The sequence below is a fragment of the Myotis nattereri genome, assembly GCF_964212035.1.
Source record: "Myotis nattereri genome assembly, chromosome: 8".
Classification (NCBI taxonomy): domain Eukaryota; kingdom Metazoa; phylum Chordata; class Mammalia; order Chiroptera; family Vespertilionidae; genus Myotis; species Myotis nattereri.
In genome coordinates, this window is record NC_138083.1 from 16,161,316 (window position 1) to 16,184,408 (window position 23,093).

A 23,093-nucleotide genomic window follows, 5' to 3' on the forward strand; every position below is an offset into this window, starting at 1 on the left:
TCAGGGCACATGCCCAGTTTGTGGGCTCAATTCCCAGTAGGAAGAGTGCAGGAGGCAGCTGATTGATATTTCTCTCATCAGGGTTTCTTTCTCTCTCTCTCTCTCTCTCTCTTTCTCTCTCACTCTGAAATCAATAAAAACATATATTTTTTATAAAAAGTTAGCTGAAGAGCTGCATGTGCCCTGAAAGGCAATGAAATCAGAATTCCCTCCTTTTATTTCCAAGTTTCCCTTTAACTATAGTGTGGAAATGAACAAGCTTATTAATGGCAGTAAAGGGTTCCATGTACTACTTTTCTTCAACAGTGAACATAAATCTTCCTTGCATATCCTGGGATCCTCATTAAATTAAAGCTCTGCCTACTCATAAGAAAACGCTGTCACCCTATCCCCTTCTCCATACATCTTATAAAAATCCAACTTCAAGGAGCATATTCTTTACCTTTTGCCAGTATTTCTTCCCTGACTCGCTGCTTCTCTACTGCTGCTTCCATTCCTTCTTTGGATGCTCTGAACCTCCTAGAACGCTGTTGATTCATTTTAGCGCGTGGTGCCTGAAAAAATGTATTTCATATTCAAATAATACCATTCAAAATATTCACAACTAAATCTACATTATTTTGAATCAGTTGTTCTTGTAAAAGTAGTACACTAAGATGGAAAAGATAATATGTCTAACAATCCTATCTAATAAAGAGGGAAGATGCTAATTGACTCTCACGCTGTTGCAAAGGTGGCAGCGCCCACAGCCAATAAGGAGGGAATATGCTAATTGACTGCCATGCCCTCAAAGATGGTGGCACCCACAGCCACAAGATGAAGTCCCCCAGTCCCTGCCGCCCCCCAGGCTCCCAGGGCCGGGCCGAGGCTCAGGTAACCAGGACCGACCGAGGCTTGCGCTGCTGGCAGTGGCAGCAGCAGAGGTGTGATGGGGGTGTCGCCTTCCCCTGATCGCCAGGTCGTCTCTCACCCCTGAGGACTCCTGGACTGTGAGAAGAGGCAAGCTGGACTGAGGGACTCCTCCCCCCACCCCCCCCCCCCCCCGCCCACTCCAGTGCATGAATTTTCATGCACCAGGCCTCTAGGCCTTCCATAACAGACAATAGACCTGAGAACTTAAAAGTTGGACCAAAAACCGAAAAGCTGAGCTCAAATGGATAAACATCCTATGAAGCCATAGCACTTAACACTCAGCAGGACCCACAACCTAACATCAGTTTCACTGGGTTATGGTTTCTCCACAAGGAAAGCTCATTTTACTCAAAGACCCAGCCAGCAAACAAAGATAGTTTCTACAGAAGCAGAATCAGGAAGACCTTCCCTATGTCCAAACCTAAAAAGGATGGTCTCCAAATGGGATTCACAACGCCCCATAAGAGCAATAGAAAAAAAAAGAAAAAGAAAAAAGAAAACTACTTCTTGGGTCTGTAAGACCCCATGGCACTTCTACTTTATATTTCCCAGAATGAGGTTCACAACGACTGCTCTATCTACAGTAAGGTACAACAGTTAAAAAGGGAACAAGGCTTTAATCAAATGCAATTTAAATCACCAAATAAGCTTGAATGAAGTGAGCTGGAATGTAAGGTTTTAAATTACTGAACTGAGTTCTGGGGTTGGGACTCTGAAGTATCCTGTCCATATCTAAAATAAGTTTTTTTATGTTCTCTTTAAATAATTCCCGTTTCTGTAAAATGAGATCACCTAATTTCTTTCAAGTACCAAGTTCTATGATCTACATTTACCAAAAAAATCCTGCAGATATGTGCATTCACATACACATACAAATAGCCACATGTTTTATACTTGATGTAGCAGTAAGGGCACACTAAAGTTAAAAATTTTCTTCAAGAAATTTAGCTGAATATGAATTGAAATATGCTCCAAATAAGACATATTCTTGTTCCTTTTATTCTTTACTCCACTTTAACTGTAACTTAACAAGATATCAGGCAGCTAAGATTTTTCACTGAGTCAATAGAACTTCACAGAACTTTCTGGATTTTCAAAATCATTGCATTATAGCCACTAGGATTACTAAATATAAAAGAAAGAAAATCTATTTGCTCCTGGCTAAACAAATTTAGGGTAATGATTTACCTTAATTTTCCTTGAACCCTGCTATGTAGTTTGCTAGTCATTTATAACCTAAGCTACTTGGTATTGTTATTAAGTTATTCCTCTCTTAAGTCATTTCAATAGCTACTTGCTGCCTATAGGATAAAATCCAAACTTCTGAATGTGGCAGGCAAGGTGAACTCAAGTCATTTGCTCTACTTCCCTTTCCAATCTAAAACACCTGCAGTCACCACCCATCAGTGTCAGTATGGTCAATAGCACGGAAGTGTGTTTACCTAGCACATTTGAGAAATCTGGAAGGTCCTCCTTCCCCATATCTATCCAATCCATTCACCTCTACTGCCCACCAATATCCAATTATACTTTGCCCCTCAAGAAGTGGGACAGAAGTCACCTCCTCTCTATCTCCTAACTTCCTGAGTAGCACTGACTCTCTCTTCCCTCAATAGCCTGCATATGTTATTTAGTGCCTATAAAGCTCATTAATTAGTAACTAACCTCACTCATTTACTTATGTGTCTGTCCCGTTAGTGGAAAGCCCTTCAAAAGCAAAGGCAGTCATCAATATCCCCAGCAACTCACAGTACCTGGCACAAAACAGGCACAAAAAATGTGTGAATGAATGATTGAAGGATGAGACTTTTTCAAATTGACCAGAGTCAACATTTTTCATTATTTAGCTGACTTTCGTTGTAGACATTGGGAACACAACAAAAGCAAAAATGAAGGAATCTAAGTTAATTTTTTTAGTACTCACCACTCCATCTATTGCCATGTAGAGAAGTCGTCGTGGTCTTACAATATTGAAAAGTCTGTCAATATACTCAAAAATTGCAACCATCATTTCATCTTCGTTTTTTGGTGCTGGTCTATAATAACAAGCAAACAATGTAATATAATACAGTACTCCTCTGTAACTTGTGATATCAGTGACAAAAATGGGTTACGTACTTGTCTTCAGGATGAGTACAGGGATGGATGATTCCATTCATGTCCAAATACAGATTATCAAACTCCACATCATTTGGATTAGGTTTACTGGCATCAACAGGAACCTTTACACCATTGCATTCTTTGGGCTATGAGGAAGTGATAATAGTAGTTTGTTTAAGTCTAAATCAATACATCCTAGGCTCAGTATGAACCTGTTTCACTTCTGAATTATATTATAAAATAAGTTCTTTTACTCCCTAGAACAGTGATGGTGAACCTTTTGAGCTCGGCGTGTCAGCATTTTGAAAAACCCTAACTTAACTCTGGTGCCGTGTCACATATAGAAATTTTTTGATATTTGCAACCATAGTAAAACAAAGAGATTTATATTTTTGATATTTATTTTATATATTTAAATGCCATTTAACAAAGAAAAATCAACCAAAAAAATGAGTTCGCGTGTCACCTCTGACACACGTGTCATAGGTTCGCCATCACTGCCCTAGAACAAACTGAAGCAGATATTTCATCTATAGGAAATGATAGCTTCCAACACAACCAATTAATCGTAATTATGTGGGGGATATCTGTCAAATTCTCAACTCATTCAGTTGTCCAAGTGAGAAACCAGGGGAATCATCTTGGAAGTCTTTTCCCTCACCATCATCTCTAAATCCTGCCAATTTAATTTGAAAAATGCCTCTCTATCTTCTGTCATTCCTATTGCCATTACCAACATCACCTAAAAGATCAGAACAGCCCTAGCTGGTTTGGCTCAGTGGACAGAGTGTCGACCTGCGGAATGAAGGGTCCCAGGTTCGATTCTGACCAACGGCACATGCCTGGGTTGCAGGCTCGATCCTCAGTAGGGGGCGTGCAGGAGGCAGCTGATCAATGATTCTCATCACTGATGTTTTCCTAACTCTCTATCCCTCCCCCCTCCTCTCTAAAATCAATAAAAATATATTAAAAAACAAAGAAAAATAAAATAATACTTTAACATTAAAGCCACTGAAATCCAATGAGTTATCTCTGTTACAGAATTTGCCAAGGAAAATGCCTTGGGTAGTAATAATTGGCTTTAAAAATCTCAAAAAAAGAAAAAGAAAAGAAAAGATCAGAACAGTTTTTGTATGCACTGCTCCACCACTAGACTCTCCTATCTCCAGCCCACTCTTCTCTACTATCAGTTTTCTTTCTAAAATCCAAATGTGGCTGTCTTAATCTTGCCTAATTATTCCAATGATTCCCGTAGCAGGAGCACACCAATAAGCCTGGACCCTTACTACTATCCTATCTTACCACAACATCAATCTGGCCCACCTTCTCTCTCTTCTAAGTTCCTGGAAAATGCTCTTTCACCTCTCAATGCCTTTGCACACTGCTTCTCCTTCTTCCTCTCTGCCAACACCCACTTCCTAAAATCTTATTAATTTTCCAGGGTCTAGACCAGTGGTTCTCAACCTTCTGGCCCTTTAAATACAGTTCCTCATGTTGTGACCCAACCATAAAATTATTTTCATTGCTACTTCATAACTGTAATGTTGCTACTGTTATCAATCGTAATGTAAACATCTGATATGCAGGATGGTCTTAGGCGACCCCGGTGAAAGGGTCCTTGGACTGCCAAAGGGGTCGCGACCCACAGGTTGAGAACCGCTGGTCTAGACTGAGATCAAATGTCACTCACTTTGTAACACTTTGTATACTTCTTCCCCAAAACTAACTGCTCCTCCTTCTGCACTTCCTCATTATTGTTAATTCCCTTATAGCACTCCCATGGTTTTATAGTTAATCTGTCATTCTAATCCAACCACACTGTGAGTTCTTCAAAAGGTAAGGACTGTGCCTTATTTACTACTAGAGGCACTGACATATTTTTGTAATGAACATTTCCTTTGCCCTTTCCTTCCAGAGATTCAGCAAATGGTAAGACTATGAGATCAGACTTTTACTGTTACTAATAGAAATCATTTAAAACAATAAGTTTTCCCTTACATATAAAGCATCATTTGTAATAGCAAAAAGAAAAAATGTGAACAATTTTAAAGCTCAACATATACATACTACATCCCGGATAGACCTCAGAAACACCCTGCCAAGTAAACGCTAGGCAAAAACTCCCATGAAAGGTCCCATTTATGTAGTCCAGAAAACAAATCCAGAAACAGAAATAGACTGACTTCAATCTGAGTGCAAGGGAAGGGTGAGGGTAATAGGAAGTGACTGCAAATGGGTATATTTCTTTTGGAAGTGAAAAAAATGTTCTAAAATTAAATAATGGCAATTGTGTTCAACTCTCTATATACTAAAAAACCCCCACTGAGTTTGATACTTTAAATAGGTGAACTTTATGATATATACATTATATCTCAATAAAGCTGCTGAAAAAATAGTCAATTTAATTAGCAAAAAAATCCCATGTATTAATAAACATTAGTTGATAATCACAACTATACTGCTGAGCCAAAAAAGCAAGTTCCAGAAAAAAACAGATAGTATACCAAGTATAGAAAGTATAAAATAGACAAAACAGTATTAGCTATTGTTCAGGGATGACTACATAAGCGATGAAAGCACAGAGAAAAGCAAGGAATGAACACCAATGTCAGAACAATGGTTATCTTTGAGAAGGATACAAACAAAACTGGACTTCAATTTATATTTATAATTGGAAATAAAGGATATGAAAAAAGGATTTAAGGGCATTCCAGGGAAGAAGCTACCAGACAGTATTCTACACATACATGCTATGAATCACAAAAAAGGGGGTTTGATCTGAAGCAGTGAATGCAAGTATATGGTTGTCTAACCACTATGTGATACAGGGGAAACTAATACAAAATAAAACTGAATATGAATTATAATTAAAAAATAAAACTTAGGAGAAACCAAGATGGCGGCATAGGTAAACACCAGAAATTGCTGCCTCTCACAACAACTTCAAAAATACAACTAAAAGACAAAACGGTCATCATCCGGAACCACAGGAAGGCTGGCTGAGTGGGAATTCTACAACTAGAAGGAAAGAGAAAAGCACACTGAGACTCAGAGGAGGTGCGGAAGTAAAGTGCAGAGGTATGGAGGCGCACGTGGAAAGGGCTGTCAACTGAGGATATGGTTGTCTTTCAATTGGGAGGGAGTCTCAAGCTCCAGACTGCTCTGAACTCCAGTTCCGGGTGTGTCTCTGGGGACCCAGACTCATACTGGGAGAAACTGGGCTGTCTGGCATTGGTCGGAACTTGAGGGCGGCTTTCTCTCAGAGGTGCTTGCAGCGATTACCGGGACACTGAGATGTGGGGCCTCTTAGGGTAGGACTGAGGACCCATAGCTGCTTGCTCCACCCTGTTGATCCCCTGAGACTCCGCACCACCCAAGCTCTGCGCAGAGGCTTTTGCATATGAAAGGCCTGGCCCTTTGCAATCTGAAAATTACCTAACAAACTGCAGCTGCGTCAGAGACACCCAGAACATCCAAAAGAAGGCCCAAGGCCCAACAGCAGCTTGCACTGCTTCACAGCTGGGCCTCATCTGGGCACCTCCAAACCCCAAAGAAGAGGAATCTGCAGATCTCTCCATAGCTCCTGCTGGGTAGCCTCAGACAGAGGCTAAATTAGCACCTCCTTAGAGATCCAAGAGCCAGTGTACCCAGTGGTCAGAGTGGGACCATCCAGATTACAACTCCTCAGACCCATAAGGGACACACTCAGGGGGCAGACTCAGTGAGCATCAAGCCCAACTGAAGCAAGTCTTGCCCCAGAGGGGTGTCTCCAGCATAGAAGTTCTCCTACTGCAGACACAGCTGATTCTCACAGCCAATTGGCCTGGAGGTCAATTCTTCCCAGTGATACCTACAACAATCAAGGCTTAACTACAACAAGACTGTGTACAAAGCCCACAAGGGGGTGCACCGAGAGTGTCCAAATCAGGTAATTGGGGAGGCTGAGTCACTGGGCCCTATAGGACACCTAGCACAGAAAGCCATTCTATCAACACAGGGAAGCATAAAAAATGTAGAGACAAAGAAACAGGTCACAAATGACAGAAACAGAGGAAAGCAAACTATTGGGTATAGAGTTCAAAATCACACTTTTAAGGTTTTTCAAGAATTTTCTAGAAACCGCCGATAAATTTAGTGAGACCTCAAGAAATCTAGTGAGGCCCTCGAGGTTATGAAAAAGGACCAACTAGAAATTAAGCATGCACTGACTGAAATAAAGAATATTATATAGAGTTCCAACAGCAGACTACAGGATCGCAAGAATCAAGTCAAAGATTTGAAATACGAAGAAGTAAAAAACACCCAACCGGAAAAACAAAAAGAAAAAAAGAATCCAAAAATATTAAGATAGTGTAAGGAGCCTCTAGGACAACTTCAAGTGTACCAACATCCGAATTTGGGGGTGCCAGAAGAAGAGAGAGAGCAAGATACTGAAAACCTATTTGAAGAAATAATGACAGAAAACTTCCCCTACCTGGTTAAAGAAATAGCCTTACAAGTTCAGGAAGCGCAGAGAACCCCAAACAAAAGGAATCCAAAGAGGACCACACCAAGACACATCATAATTAAAATGCCAAGAGCAAAAGACAAAGAGAATCTTAAAAGCAACAAGAGAAAAACAGTCAGTTACCTACAAGGGAGTACCCATACAATTGTCAGCTGACTTCTCAACAGAAACTATGCAGGCCAGAAGGCAAGAAATATTCAAAGTGATGAATAGCAGAAACCTACAACCAAGATTACTTTACCCAGCAAAGCTATCATTCAGAATTGAAGGTCAGATAAAGAGCTTCACAGATAAGAAAAAGCTAAAGGAGTTTATCACCACCAAACCAGTATTATATGAAATGCTGAAAGGTGTCCTTTAAGAAGAGGAAGAAGAAAAAGGTAAAGATACAAATACACATGTATCAACAAGTGAATCTAAAAATCAAGTGAATAAATAATCTGATGGAACAGAATAAACTGGTGAATAGAATAGAATCAGGGGCACAGAAAGGGAGTAGACTGACTATTCTCAGGGGGGAAAGGGGTGTGGGGGATACGGGAAGAGACTGGACAAAAACCATACACCTATGGATGAGGACGGGGGTGGGGTGGGGGGGCCGGGTAAGGGCAGAGGGTGTGGTGGGAACCGGTGGAGGGGAGCTATGGGGGGGGGGGGGAGAGGAACAACTGTAATAATCTGAACAATATTTAATTTAAAGAATAAATAAATAAATAAAACAAAGTAGAAAAAAAAGGAAACAGTGAATAGGATAAATGATAAGGAAAGCAGGTCAATTTTGGTGGAGGGGGGCATCTATGGAAGAAGATAATCTTATGACCCTCAAACAAAAATAAAGTCTACAAAGGTAGGAGGCTCTCTACCTCTTCATCTACTGTCTATACTCCAAACTCCACATTTTCCTTTTCCCCACACCAGAGACTACACTTAGGAGAATGGAGACCCACTTTCTTTATGCACCCCAGCAAGCCAGTTAACAAATATTTTAGACTTGTTGGCCATGTGATCTCAACTCATGCCTTTGTAGACTGAAAGCAGCCATAAGTAATATGGATATAAATGGGTATGGCTGTATTCCAATAAACTTTGTTTATAAAAATAGGTCACTGACTTGCTAACTAACCCCTGCCCTAATGCCTAGTGCAGCACTAGGCATATTACAGTTCTTCAATGAATGCTGAGTGTAGCTGTATGAGAACTTCTACTTGTACTAAGTAGAAAGTATAATATACAGAAGAGGGCAAGGTGGGTCTTAATTAAAAAACAAACAAACAAAAAAACAACAACAACAACAAAAACCAAAGAGCTCCAGGCATTCCCAATAAGAAAGCTATACATATTTTCCTTTCATAAGTACTATAAATACATTCAATACATTAATTATGTAAATCTAGAAGTTCTTTGAGAAGATTTTGATGCTCAACAAAGAAACTCACTCAAGAGCCCAGTTAAAAACAATGCCAGTGTGTCTGGGTTAAGGAGAGATCTTTAATCAATCAAAGGATAGCTAAAAGTAAAGCCACTCTGAACCCTATACCAATTAATTTCAAATAACAAATCCTTTGGGTTTTCCAAATGATAAAGTGAGCACATACTGCGGTTTTCTCTTTCTACTCCACATACTGCGGTTTTCTCTTTCTACTCCAAGACCACAAAACTAAACAAACCAACACACACCTGCCAACTGTGTAAATTCGCTAGAAAACCAGAACCTCTGTGGCTTGAAATGTGGAAAACTAGTGAATCTGACAAGATGGAGCACAGCCTAAAACATGCAGAGAGAAGCTCTGCTGCCAAGAAATGGGAGGCTAAGGCAGGGGGCTCAAGAGACAGCCTCTGGATGATCCATCAGCACCAGCAGCAGGAACAGCCAGGTGGACCATCTCTGCACTCTCCTCTCCGGCTCCACATGGACAAGGCAACTTGAGACAGGTATTCCCAAAGAACATGAGTGTTTGAGAATGAAGGGCCATGAAGTGCCCTGGCTGACTAGCAGCTCCTCAGAGGAACAGGGAGCATGCCTACCCAGAAGGCTGGCAGTCCAGGTAGTTCTGCCCAGCAGGAAGCCCAATCCTCCTCCACTTCATGGAAGAAGGAGGGATATATATATTCCAAATAGGCAGCTGTGAAATTTCCTATTTGTGCAAAAAAATACCAAGGGATCAAGACAAAGAAGGTACTTAAAGAAGTAAAGATGGTTCAAATATATAAATAGTCTGAATTGGAAAAACAAAAAACTCCACAGGTTTTTAAGTACCGTATTTTCCCACATATAAGACGCCCCCCACTTTTCAAACCCAAAATTAAGAAATCAATATTTTAGCCCTAACCAGTTTGGCTCAGTGGATAGGGCGTCGGCCTGTGGACCAGAGGGTCCCAGGTTTGATTCCGGTCGGGGGCATGTACCTTGGTTGCGGGCACATCCCCAGTGGGAGGTGTGCTAGAGGCAGCTGATCGATGTTTCTCTCCCATCGATGTTTCTGACTCTCTATCCCTCTCCCTTCCTCTCTGTAAAAGATCAATAAAATATATTTTAAAAAAAAAAGAAATCAATATTTTAAACATTTTGCTGGTTTTCCTCTTAAGGCTTCTTCTTTTTTGGCATCTTAAGGAGTTGTTCTTCCTGTTTTCTCCACTGTCTGATCATACACTCAGTGGGAGGAGGTTCAAATTGTCTCTCTGCAGCTCTAGTTCCATACTCTTTTGCATAGCTGATTACATTCAGTTTGAATTTTGCAGAGTAAGACAATCGCTTACCGGTATTTACCTTTCTATTTTTTGACATCTTTATGGGCTCAGAACGCTCTGGTCCCTGTTGCATCTGCGCACTCTCCACCTCCACCTCCAATTGCGGCATCAGCTGCCGTTAGTAACAATAAGGCTCGTGATTGGAGGAAGCCTGTCTGACAAGGTATGGGCAGCTACGCACACACGAGGACCCATCCTGGGCTGACTGCTGTATATAAGATGCCCCTTGATTTTCAGTCTAACAATTCTATAAAAAAATAGCGTCTTATACACGGAAAAATATGGTAAACCTCCAAAATGAATTTCTCACCAACCTACTGTTACAGTCAACGTTATAAGGCTTTCTGGTTCATTAAATGTGAGGCAGAAACTACTATGTTACTAATACCTAGGTAGATGTATTTTTGTTAAACAGCAGCATTTGAAAATTCATGAATCATGCCTGAATTTCCACTGGTATGAGAGGTTCCACTTTTGTAAGTCAGATACAAAACTAAAGAACTTGGTTTTAGATGTCCTTTAAACCTAGCCTTCAACCTTAAGACACTAGAAAAATAAGAGCAAACACAAAGCAAGGAGAAGGAAGGAAACAATAAACTTTAGAGCAGAAATTAATGAAACAGATAACAAAAAAGCCAATAAAGAGAAAATTATATGAAACCAAAAGCTGGTTCTTTGGAAAGATTGACAAACCTTTGCTCAGTCTGACCCCCCCCCCCCCAAAAAAAAAGAGAATATTCAAATTATTAGAATCAGAAACAAAAGAGAGGACATTACTACCATTCTTACAGAAACAGAAAGGATTATAAAGAAATATTATAAATAAATGTTGTATTTATTTGACAAAATGGACAAATTACTAGGAAGATACAAACTATAAGTTCAAGAGATAATTTGAATAAAACTGTAAGAAGTGAAGAGGATGAATTAGTAATCAAAAAACTACCCGTGAAGGGGGAGAAGATAGAGGTCGAATCTTGCACCTCTTCCCAGGGCCAGACTAGAAATAAAAATAAATTGGGGAACATTCACCCAGAATTACCAACTGAGATCCAGCCGAGGAGGAGACATATCATGAAGGATAGAAACTACCTGGAGACTGGTAGGAAGGGTGAGGTAGTGAGAGGGACTGACCCAGCTTCAAGAGTGAGGTATTTAAAAAAAAAAAAAAGAGTGAGGAGGGATCTCTAGGCTACAGGAGTGTTATTTCCCTGAAAAGATCAAGACCCGGAACCTAGGCTGGGCTCCACAGCCAGGAGCACCAGAGCTGAGAACAGTGGCCCACATAACATCCAGGAGACCCGAGCTGGTAGATGGGAGCTAGTTGAAGACAAAGCCTCAAGTTTTGTGTTTTGTTTTTTTTAACCCAAAGCACAGGATTTTCGTTTGCAGCTACTCACCCAAGGCTTTGATGGGAAAACCCGAGGCTTTGGTGGGAAGCACTGGGGGAAAACGTGGAAAAGTGGTGGCCTAGAAGAAGGGCATTCAGTTATTCACCCCAAATCAAAACAGCCATTTTCCTTGAGGCACTGCCCCTCCCAGAAGCCACAGCTCAGAAAAAGGAAAAACTCCTGCCCTAGGTGATACAGCTGGTCTCACCCTCAGGAGCTATGCCTGCCACATCCTGCATCTTGAACTTTGCAGAGGAGACTCAGCAGAGGCCAAGCCTACAAGTTTGAACATTCTCAGGAACTGTCAGTTACTAGACTCAGGGTAGGAGAGCTGATAGAAACTCCCAGTATCCAGCTGATCCCAATGGACTGGTATGAGGATCTCCACCCAGCCAAGGGCAGGGAAATATTCTGAGACATTCTCAGAGGAGTAGTTCTGGGACAGGAAAACACACATACCACTTTCCTTGAAATCTGAACACCTCCCACTCACTGGAGATCCAGGGGTCTATACTTCCAATTCCACCTAGAGCCCTTTCAGAAAAAGATTTTGAATGATTAGGATTGACAGGTGGCTGGCAGATGTAGGCAGACAGAGGGGGAGCCTGGGGAACCTGGAGAACTTTGCTGACCCATCCCTGGGCCCCACGGGGCTAACAAATCGACCTTTGAGTACAGTTTGACCCCTCCTTCACATAGCCAAGACCCACAGACTGTGGATCGCTTGAAGCTTCAAACATGTCACTGAGAGACAAAGGAGGACAGTTCCTGACAGTGGTTAGCATTTAAGTACCTCCCGGAAAATCCAGAATTGGCAGAACAGTCAGCTGCAGTCAAGAGAAGAGCAGGCACTAAACTCTGTTGACAAATGCCACTTCACTTTTTTAAAAAAACTTTTTTCTTTATCTTCCTTATCTTCCTGCTTTATTGATTTAATGGAGGCCCAGTGCAGGAATTCATGCACGAGTGGGGGGGGGGTCCCTTGGCCTGGCCAGCAATCGGGGCCTATCTAGACCGTTCAGGACCACCTTGCCTAGTCCCGATCAGGGCCCATTGGGGCCAGTCGACCAGGGGGAGGTACCATGGGAGGTTGGCTGTGGGAGCACACTGACCACTAGAGGGCAGCTCCTGTGTTGAGCGTCTGCCCCCTGGTGGTCAGTGCACGTCATAACCACCAGTTGTTCCACCGTTCTGTTGATTTGCATATTAGGATTTTATTATATAGGATTATATAGGATAGTACTGGGAATCCTAGCACAGCAATCAGACAAGAAGAAATAAAAGGAATTCTAATTGGAAAGAAGGAAGTAAAACTGTCATTATTCGCAGACGACATGATATTGTACACAGAAAACCCTAAAGACTTCACCAAAAAACTACTAGATTTAATACATGAATTGGGCAATGTAGCAAGATACAAAATTAACACCCAGAAATCAATGCCATTTTTGTACACCAATAATGAACTCTCAGAAAAAGAAACTAAAGAATCCCATTTACCACTATAACAAAAAAATTAAGATACTTAGGGAATAAACTTAATAAAGGAGGTAAAAGACCTGTACTCAGAAACTACAGAACATTGGGAAAAAAAAAAAAAAAGACAAAAGATATAAACAAGTGGAAGAATGCACCGTATCCATGGATTGGTAGAATCAACATCATTGAAATGTCCATATTGCCCAAAGCAATCCATAGGTTAAATGCAATCCATATTAAAATACAATCAGCATATTTTACAGACCTAGACCAAATACACAAAAAATTTATATGGAACCAAAAAAGACCCCAAATAGCTGCAGCAATCTTTAGACAGAAGGAGGAATCACAATACTGGATATCAAGCAATACTACAAAGCTACTGTAATTAAAACAGCCTGGTACTGACACAAAAACAAGCATACAGATCAATGGGACAGAACAGAGAACCCAGAAATCGACCCACAAAATTGTGCTAAATTAATATTTGACAAAGGAGCCAAAGCATAGAAGATAATAAAGACTGTCTCCTGAATAAATGGTGTTGGGATAATTAGAGGTACATGCAAAAAAAAAAAAAGAATGAAACTAGACCACCAACTTACACTGTACACAAAAATAAACTCAAAATGGATAAAAGACTTTAATGTAGGTTGTGAAACCATAAAAGAAAATGTAGGTAGCAAAATATCAGACATCTCACGTAGCAGATTTTCATGGATACAACACTTAGGGCAAGAGAAACAAAGAAAAAAATAAGCAAATGAGACTACATCAAAATAAAAAGCTTCTGCTAAACAGCAAAAGAAACCAGCATCAAGATGAAAAAGGAACCCAGTGTATAGGAGCACATATTTGCCAATCATACATCTAATAAGGACTAATTTCCAAAATATATAAAGTACTCCTATAACTCAACAAAAGGAAGATAACCCAATTAAAAAACAGGCAAAGGATCTAAATAGACACTTCTCCAAAGCAGACGTAGTGCTGGCCAAGAGACATGAAAAAATGCTCAAAATCACTAATCAGAGAGATGCAAATGAAAATGACAATGAGGTACCACCTCACACTTGCCAGAATGGCTACCATCAATAAATCAACAAACAACAAGTTGCTGGTAAGGTTGTGGAGAAAAGGCAACCCTAAAACACTGCTGGTGGCAATGCAGACTGGTACAACCACTATGGAAAACAATATGGAGTTTCCTCAAAAAATTAAACATGAAACTGCCATTTAACCCAGTGATCCCCACTTCTAGAAATATATCCTACAAAGCCTGAAACGCCAGTCAGAAAGAAAATACTGGTATGTGCATAGCAGTGAAATTTACAATAGCTAAAATCTGGAAACAGCCCAAGTACCCAACAGTAGATGAATGGATAAAAAGTCTGTGGAACATTTACACAATGGAATACTATGCAGCTGTAAAAAAAGAAGGATCTCTTACCCTTTGAGACAACATAGAGGAATCTGGAGAGTATCATGCTAATCGAAATAAATCAGTCAGAGAAAGACAAATATCACATGATCTCACTTATATATGGAATCTAAGGAACAAAAGAAACTGACAAACAAAACAGATCCAGAAACATGGAAGCATAAAACAGACTGAGGATTCTCAGGGGGTCGGGGGTGTTGGTGGGGGACTGGAAGTGATTAACCAAAGAACTTATATGCATATATGCATAAATCATGAACACAGACAATAGTAGGGTGAAGGCCTTGGGAGGTAGTGGGCAGGGATCAATGGGGGGGAAAAGGGGGACATCTATAATACTTTCAACAATAAAGATCAATTAGAATTAAAAAAAGAGGGAGCACTTATGTGGAGCAACTGGCCCTCAAATATATCTGGTGGGAACGTAAAGTGTTCCAGCCACTTTGGAAAATAGTTCGGCAATTGCTCAAATAATTAAATATAGAGTTACCATGTTATTCAGCAATTCCACTCCTAGGTATACCCGATTAAATGAAAACATGTCCACACACAAACTTGTACATAAAGGTAACAGCACTATTCATAATAGTCAAAAGGTAAAACAACCCAAATACATACCCATGAACACACAAATGGATGAACAAACGTGGTATATCCATACAATGAAACATTATTTGGTCATTTAAAAAAATGAAATACTGATACAGGATACAACATAGATGTAACCTTGAAAACCTAATGTTTTCAAGTGAAAGAAGCCAGCCCCCCAAAACCATTTATATGGTTCCATTCATATGAAAATCAGAGAGAGAAAGTAGACTAGTTGTTACTTAGGGATAGAGGAAGTGGGGGCAGGGGATAGAGGAATGGTAGCTTAAAAGGTACAGGTTTCTTTTTGAGATGATGAAAATGTTAAAAAATTGACTGTGGTGATGATTGTATACATTAGTGAATACATGGAAAAACAATGAATTACAGACTTTAAATGGATGAATTGTATAATATGTGAACCATATCTCAATAAAACTGCCTTAAAAATACAGTAGCCAGCTTAAAAAAAATCATATTGAAGAAAATAAAATGCAGGGTCTGGAACCAAACAACCCCCAATTCATTAGTATCCTCCCAGCCTTGAAAGCAGTGCCTGTCCTTTAAAAAGGTTTCAGTGAAATAGAAGAGAGAAAAAAAAACATGGTAGGAAATCTGGATGTCACTACATGAAAACAGTGCAAAATTCTACACTATGCAATATTGCCAAGAGTTAGATACAATAATATACCCACTTTTACCAGGCACTGTTGGAAGCCTTTCACTTGTATTGACTTAATCTACATAACGACCTATGTGGTATGTAGTACATATATAGTTGATTTTCATTATTCACAAATTCCAAATCTACAAATTTACCTACTCATTAAAATTTTCTGTAATCCAAGTCAATTATTTGTGGCTCTCCCAAGGTCATTTGTAAACATGAGCAGAGCTGTAAAAAAAACTGACTCCAAGAACACACACACTCTAACAAGGTGACACTCTGCCTTAATTCAGCTTTCATACACAGATGACCAGAACATAGAGACAATAGGAAGTAGTGCAGTGTAATGCAGTAAGTTCCTGCTCTTCAGAGTTGAGGACAGCTTAAGTCATTTTCCCAAGATCACAAAGCTAATGAATGGACTGTATGAGTCACGGATACAAAGGGAAAAAACTGATGGTTGAATGAGTACTTTTTAAGTACTGAAAAAAAGTCTGCAAAATCCCCCAAATATTTAAAAATTAGCACTTAAATAACTGATGTGCCAAAGAAGTCAAAGGGAGTATTAGAATGTATTTGTTACTGAATGAAAATACAATATTTGTGGCATGTTGCTGAAACAGTACCTATGAATCAGTTTATGGCAGTCCACACCTGTATCAGGCAAGGAATGTACCAAAGCAATGACTTCCACTTTCAGCTTAAGAAACAAAGAGGAAAGATGCAAGCATAGAAATAAGTAATAAAAAATAACAGCAGAAATCAATGAAATAAAAACAGAAAAATAGAGAAAATCCATGAAACCAAAGCTACTTATTTGAGATCAGTCCAGACTAATAATGGAAAACAATATACATAACAAACAAAAGAGAAATGAAAAAATTAGTGTCAGGAGTAAGAAAAGTGACATCCCTACATTTTTTACCCACATTAAAAGGATAAGAAGAAATACTATGACCTACTTTATATGTCAACAAATTTAACTACTTAGATGAAAGGACAAAATCTGTGTAGATATAAACTATAAAAGCTCATTCAAAAAGATACAGATAATCTGAATAGCTCTATGTCTACTAAAGGAATTGAATTTGTAGCTAAAACCTTCCCCCAAAACATAAGATCCAAATGGCCTCACCAGTGAATTCTACTAATATTTACGGAAGAAATACTATCAATTCTACACAAATTCTTTCAGAAAACTTGAAGAGGGTATACACCTCGAAACTAAATCTGAGGCCAACATTACTCTGACACCAAAACTAGACAAAGAAGTATCCTTTTTGAACATAAATGTAAAAATTCTCAAGGAAATTTTACCAAATTGAATCTAACACAATATAAAAAATAACACACAATGACCAAGTGGGATTTACCCAAGGAATGCAAGGTGAGTTTAACATTTTAAAATCTATGTAATTCATCATATTAAAAAACTAAAAGCAGACCATCTGATGAACTAAAACTATAAAATATCTCTCTAAGAAAACATACAGAAATCTTGGTGATCTTGGCTTTGGTAAATATTTCTTAATACAACACAAAAAGCAGGACTATAAAAGAAAAATTAATCAGACTTTATCAAAACTGAAAACTTCTGTTCTTTTTTGCATGACTAAGAAGTAAAAAGGCAAAACACAAATTGAGAGAAAATATTTGCAAAAGATATATAAATGTAAGAAACTCTACAACTCAATAAAACAACCCAACTTAAAAACAGGCAAAAGATCTGAATAGACACCTCACTCAAGAAGATACATGGAAGGCAAATAAGCACTGAAAAAATGCTTAACATAATTTGTCACTATGGAAATGCCATTTAAAATCATACACTGGAATGGCTAAAACTAAAAAGACTAAACACTAAGCAAAGAAGTAGAACAATTACACCTCTTATACACTGCTTGTGGCAATGTAAATGGTACAACCACTTTGGAAAATAGTCTGGCAAGTTTTTTTAAATAATCACACACCTACCATGCAATTTAATTATTTAACTCTTAGGTATTTTCAACCTTTTTCATTTCATGGCACACATAAACTAATTACTAAATTTCTATGGCATACCAAGAAATATATTTTTTGCCAATCTGACAAAAAATAGGTATACTTTTGATTCATTCACACCAGACAGTTAATATTGTGTTGGCTGTTGTCATTTTCTTGACAATTTAAGGCGGCGGTTCTCAACCTGTGGGTTGCAACCCCTTTGGCGGTCTAACGGCCCTTTCACAGGGATCACCTAAGACCATCCTGCATATCAGATATTTACATTACGATTCATAACAGTAGCAACATTACAGTTATGAAGTAGCAACGAAAATAATTTTATGGTTGGGTCACAACATGAGGAACTGTATTGAAAGGGCCAGAAGGTTGAGAACCACTGATTTAAGGGAAAAGAGGTCAGTGCCCCTGACTGACTAGTCAGGAATTGAATGTTTTAAAAATTCTTATGGCACACCAGTATGCTGTGGCACACCAGCTGAAAATCACGGCCCTAAAGAAATGAAAGCATATGTACACACAAAAACTTGTACTCTAATAGTAAATAGCCCCCAACTGGAAAACAATCCAAATGTTCATCAATCTCGTGAATGAACAAAATGTGATATAGGTACAACATAGCATACTATTCAAAAATAGAAAGAAAAAAACTACTGATACATGTAACAACATGGGTGAATTTCAATATAATTATTCCGAATCAAAGTGAATTGGGTTAAAAAAAGTAAATTTATGATTTCATTTATATAAAACTAGAGGCCCAGTGCACAAAATTTGTGCGGGGGGTGGGGGGGTCCCTCAGCCCGGCCTGCACCCTCTCCAATCTGGAACCCCTTAGAAGATGACTGCCGGTTTAGGAGATGTCTTGCAATCCAGGACCACTGGCTCCCAACTGCTCGCCTGCCTGCCTGATCGCCCCTAACCACCTCTGCCTGCCAGTTTGATGCCCCTAACTGCTCCCCAGCTGGCCTGATCACCCCTAACTACCCTCCCCTGCTGGCCTGATTGCCCCTAACTGCCCTCTCCTGCTGGCCTGATTGCCCCTAACTGCCTCTGCCTCGGCCCCTGCCACCGTGGCTTTGTCCGGAAGGACGTCCAGAAAACGTCTGGTCTAATTAGAATATTACTCTTTTATTAGTATAGATTGTAGAAAATGAAAACTTATTTCTATAGAGTCAGAAATAAATCAGTGGTTGACTAAAGATAGGCAGCAGGGATGGGTGGTAGGGAGGTGCCAGAAGCGGTCCATCCTTGCTGCTTGACACAGTCGCTGCAGGGAAGAAACATCTGCACAGCGTATGTTTCAAGGGACCTGGTGCATATGGCATACTGTTCTGAATATGTTTGCTCCCCTTCTTAGCGCTATGTGTTCTAACCAGGGTCACCTCTCCGAGAAAGGATGTTTCCCCAGGTGGGGATTTTTCCCTGGAGTTAGGAATTAACAGGACTAACGAAGGGAATAAATCAGTAAAAACCCCTTAACTAAGTGCCAGGCAGGTAGTTAATCACCTTAACTATGAACAATCACGCTTAGGCTACATAATCTTTACTTAGGATAATCTCCTTCAGTTACTCCCTTGTAGCTTAACAGAACAGTAGAGTAGTGGCCCTGGAATGGAGATAACACCTTTGGAATAGAATGGATAGGATTAAAATCAACACAACTAGATGGAGATGGGATTTTTGGCAAAGGTCAGATAAGAAACTATGGAAATGAAACAAGGAACTGTAGAAGGTTACCCAAAACATACCATGATGTGATTACAGAATAATGCTTATAGGATCAAATGGCATAAATACAGATGTAATAGGAGAATAAAAAGAGAACCTGGCTAGAGAACCTAGTCTCCGGGTCATTCTTTCTTCGCCGACTACATCCACACCTTTGGGAATCCCTGGACCTGCTGGGGCTGAACCCCAATAGGGAGGAATAACAGAGGCAGAAGGAAAGTTTTAGAAGTGATTGATGTTCATTCTCTTGTTTATGGTAATGATTTCATGAATAACACATATCAAATATATTAAATTGTATACTTTAAATATGTGCAGTTTGTGGTAGGTCAATTACCCTATCCTATCTAATAAAAGAGAAACATGGTAATTAGCCATACCTCCGCTACCCTTCCCATTGGCTAATCAGGGCGATATTCAAATTAACTGCCAGCCAAGATGGCAGCCGGCAGCCAGGCAGCTGGAAGTGAACATGAGGCTTGCTTGCTTCAGTGACGGAGGACTCCAACATTCCCCACCTGCCGCTGCCGGCCTCTGAGCTTGCAGTTTGAGACATTGTTACAAATATAGAAAGTAAATAAAACTCCAGAAACCTGCTTTCAGCCAGCCGGGATCTCAGAGCTGGAGTTGAAACAGTGTTTCGATTATAGAACCCAAACAAACCAGATACCTGCTTTCAGCAGCCGAGGCCTCAGAGCTGGAGCCAAGCCTCAGAGCTAAAGCTGGCCCAGAATAAAAAAAAAAGAAAAAAAGGAGCAGTTGGGAGCTTCAGTCACCTGCCAGCCTGAAAACAGCCCTCAGCCCCTCACCCAGACTGGCCAGGCACCCCAGTGGGGACCCCCACCCTGAAGGGGGTGTGACCAGCTGCAAACAGCCATCATCCCCTCATCCAGGCTGGCCAGGCACCCAAGCGGGACCCCCACCCTGATCCAGGACACCCTTCAGGGCAAACCAGCCGGCCCCCACCCGTGCACCAGGCCTCTATCCTATATAGTAAAAGGGTAGTATGCCTCCCAGCACCGGGATCAGCGGAGCTGAGAGGCTTCCCGGTACCGGGATCAGCGTGACAGGGGCAGCGCCCAAACCCCCTGATCGCCCTGCAGCTCTGTGTGTGACAGGGGGCGGGGCCACAACCTCCCTATCCGCCCTGCTCTGCTCGTGACAGGGGAAGGAGCCCCAACCCCCTGATCAGCCCTGCTCTGTGCCTGATAGGGGGGAGCTCCCCAACCCCGATCACCCTGCGGCTCTGTGTGTGGCAGGGTGCGGCGCCGCAACCCCCTGATCGGCCCTGCTACCCCCTGATCGGCCCTGCTCTGTGTGTGACGGGGTAGAGCCATAACCTCCCCATCAGCCCTGACCTGAGTGTGACAGTGGCGGCGCCCCAAACCCCTGATCGGCCCTGCTCTGTGGATGATAGAGGGCGGCGCCCCAACCACCCCCCACAGGCCCTGCTCTGTGTGTGACGGGGTAGGGCCATAACCTCCCCATCAGCCCTGCCCTGAGTGTGACAGGGTGCGGTGCCCCAACCCCCTGATCCGCCCTGCTGTGTGTGACAGGGGGCAGTGCCCCAACTCCCCTATCAGCCCTACTCTGTGACAGGGGGGAGCTCCTCAACCCCCTGATCAGCCCTGCTCTGTGCGTGACAGGGGGGAGCTCCCCAACCCCCGATGGGCCCTGCTCTGTGCGTGACAGGGGGGAGCTCCCCAACCCCCTGCTCAACCCTGCTCTGTGCGTGACAGGGTACGGAGCACCAACCCCCCTGATGGGCCCTGCTCTGTGAGTTACAGGGGGCAGTGCCCCAACCCCGATTGGCCCTGCTCTGTGCGTGACAAGGGGTGGCGCCGCAACCTCCCCATCAACCCTGCCTTGAGTGTGGCAGGGGGCGGTGCCCCAACAGCCCAATCGGCCCTACCCTGAGTGTGACTGAGGCGGCATCGCAACCTCCCGATCCGCCCTGCTCTGTGCATGACCAGGGGCGGTGCCCCAACTCCCCAATTGGCCCTGCTCTGAGCCCGACCAGGGGCTGCACCTAGGGATTGGGCCTGCCCTCTGCCACCTGGGAGCAGGCCTAAGCCAACAGGTCGTTATCTCCTGAGGGGTCCCAGACTGTGAGAGGGCACAGGCCTGGCTGAGGGACCCCCTCTGCCCCCCCCCCCGAGCGCACAAATTTTTATATATAATAATAAAACCCTAATATGCAAATTGACCAAACAGCAAAACAACCAGCCGGTATAACACACACTGACCACCAGGGAGCAGACGCTCAACACAGGAGCTGCCCCCTGGTGGTCAGTGTGCTCAGCCAGAAGCTGGGCTCATGACTGGTGAGCGCAGTGGCAGGAGCCTATCCCACCTCTGCGGCAGCGCTAAGGATGTTCAACTGCTGGCTTAGTGGGAACGGGCCTAAGACATCAGCTGGACATCCCCCTTGGGCTCCCAGACTGCGCGAGGGTGCAGGCCAGGCTGAGGGACCCCCTCCCCGAGTGCACGAATTTCATGCACCAGGCCTCTAGTATACATAATAAAGAGTATTCCAACCCAGCCTATGTGGTTCAGTGGTTGAGCACCCATCTATGAACCAGAAGGTCGAGGTTCGATTCCCAGCAGGGGCACATGCCCAGTTGTGGACACGATCCCCAGGGGTGGGGCATGTAGAAGGCAGCCGATCAATGATTCTCTTTCATCATTGATGTTTCTATCTATCTTATCTCCCTTCCCCTCTGAAATCAATTTTTTTAAAAAAGAGTATTTCCTAGAACTGAAGAACATAAGTCTCTAAATTCAAGAGAGTCAACCAAGAACTAGCAGTAATAAAAAAATCTACATTTAAGCACAAAATCATGAAAACTTACAATACCGAGAATAAAGATCTTTTAAAATTCAGAAAGGAAAAATAGATCAACTACAAAAGAATGAAACCAGAACATAGAAATTAAAAGCATGTTCTTCCTGGTTTTGACAATGGCTCAGACATGTATTAGACAAGTGAGCTTGAGCATATTATGTAACCCCTCCGTGTTTGTTTCTCATTATTATTATTACATAGTAGTCATGTAGTCAAATTAATAAATTAACTTGTAAAGTGCCTAGAACAGTGCCTGGTAAGTGGTAAACATTACATAAGTAGTGTTAAATAAATAAACCAAATTAACATAAACTTCTCATTAACAATATTGGGTGACAACAGTTCAAAGAAAAATGCTTTCAAAGTTTTTTTTTTTTTTTAAATATATTTTATTGAGTTTTTACAGAGAGGAAAGGAGAGAGATAGAGAGCTAGAAACATCGATGAGAGAGAAACATCGACCAGCTGCCTCCTGCACACTCCCCACTGGGGATGTGCCCGCAACCAAGGCACATGCCCCTGACCGGAACCGAACCCGGGACCTTTCAGTCCGCAGGCCGACGCTCTAGCCACTGAGCCAAACCGGTTTCGGCCTTTCAAAGTTTTGAGGGAAACTAATTTTCACTCAAACTCTATGCCGAGCTAATGATCATTTGTGTGTACAAGGGTAGAATGGATTCA

The 23,093-nt window shown here is 41.6% G+C and overlaps 1 protein-coding gene across 1 annotated transcript in view; it reads right to left on the minus strand.

The window, feature by feature from the left end:
• XRN2 (5'-3' exoribonuclease 2) overlaps window positions 1–23,093 on the minus strand; it is a 91,032-nt gene that overhangs the window by 65,475 nt on the left and 2,464 nt on the right. The window contains exons 2-4 of the mRNA XM_081097205.1: window positions 3,031–3,158; window positions 2,837–2,948; window positions 443–554 (exon numbers count right to left, since the gene is read on the minus strand). Coding sequence (XP_080953331.1) covers window positions 443–554; window positions 2,837–2,948; window positions 3,031–3,158 — 352 coding nt within the window. The remainder of the gene's footprint in view (window positions 1–442; window positions 555–2,836; window positions 2,949–3,030; window positions 3,159–23,093) is intronic.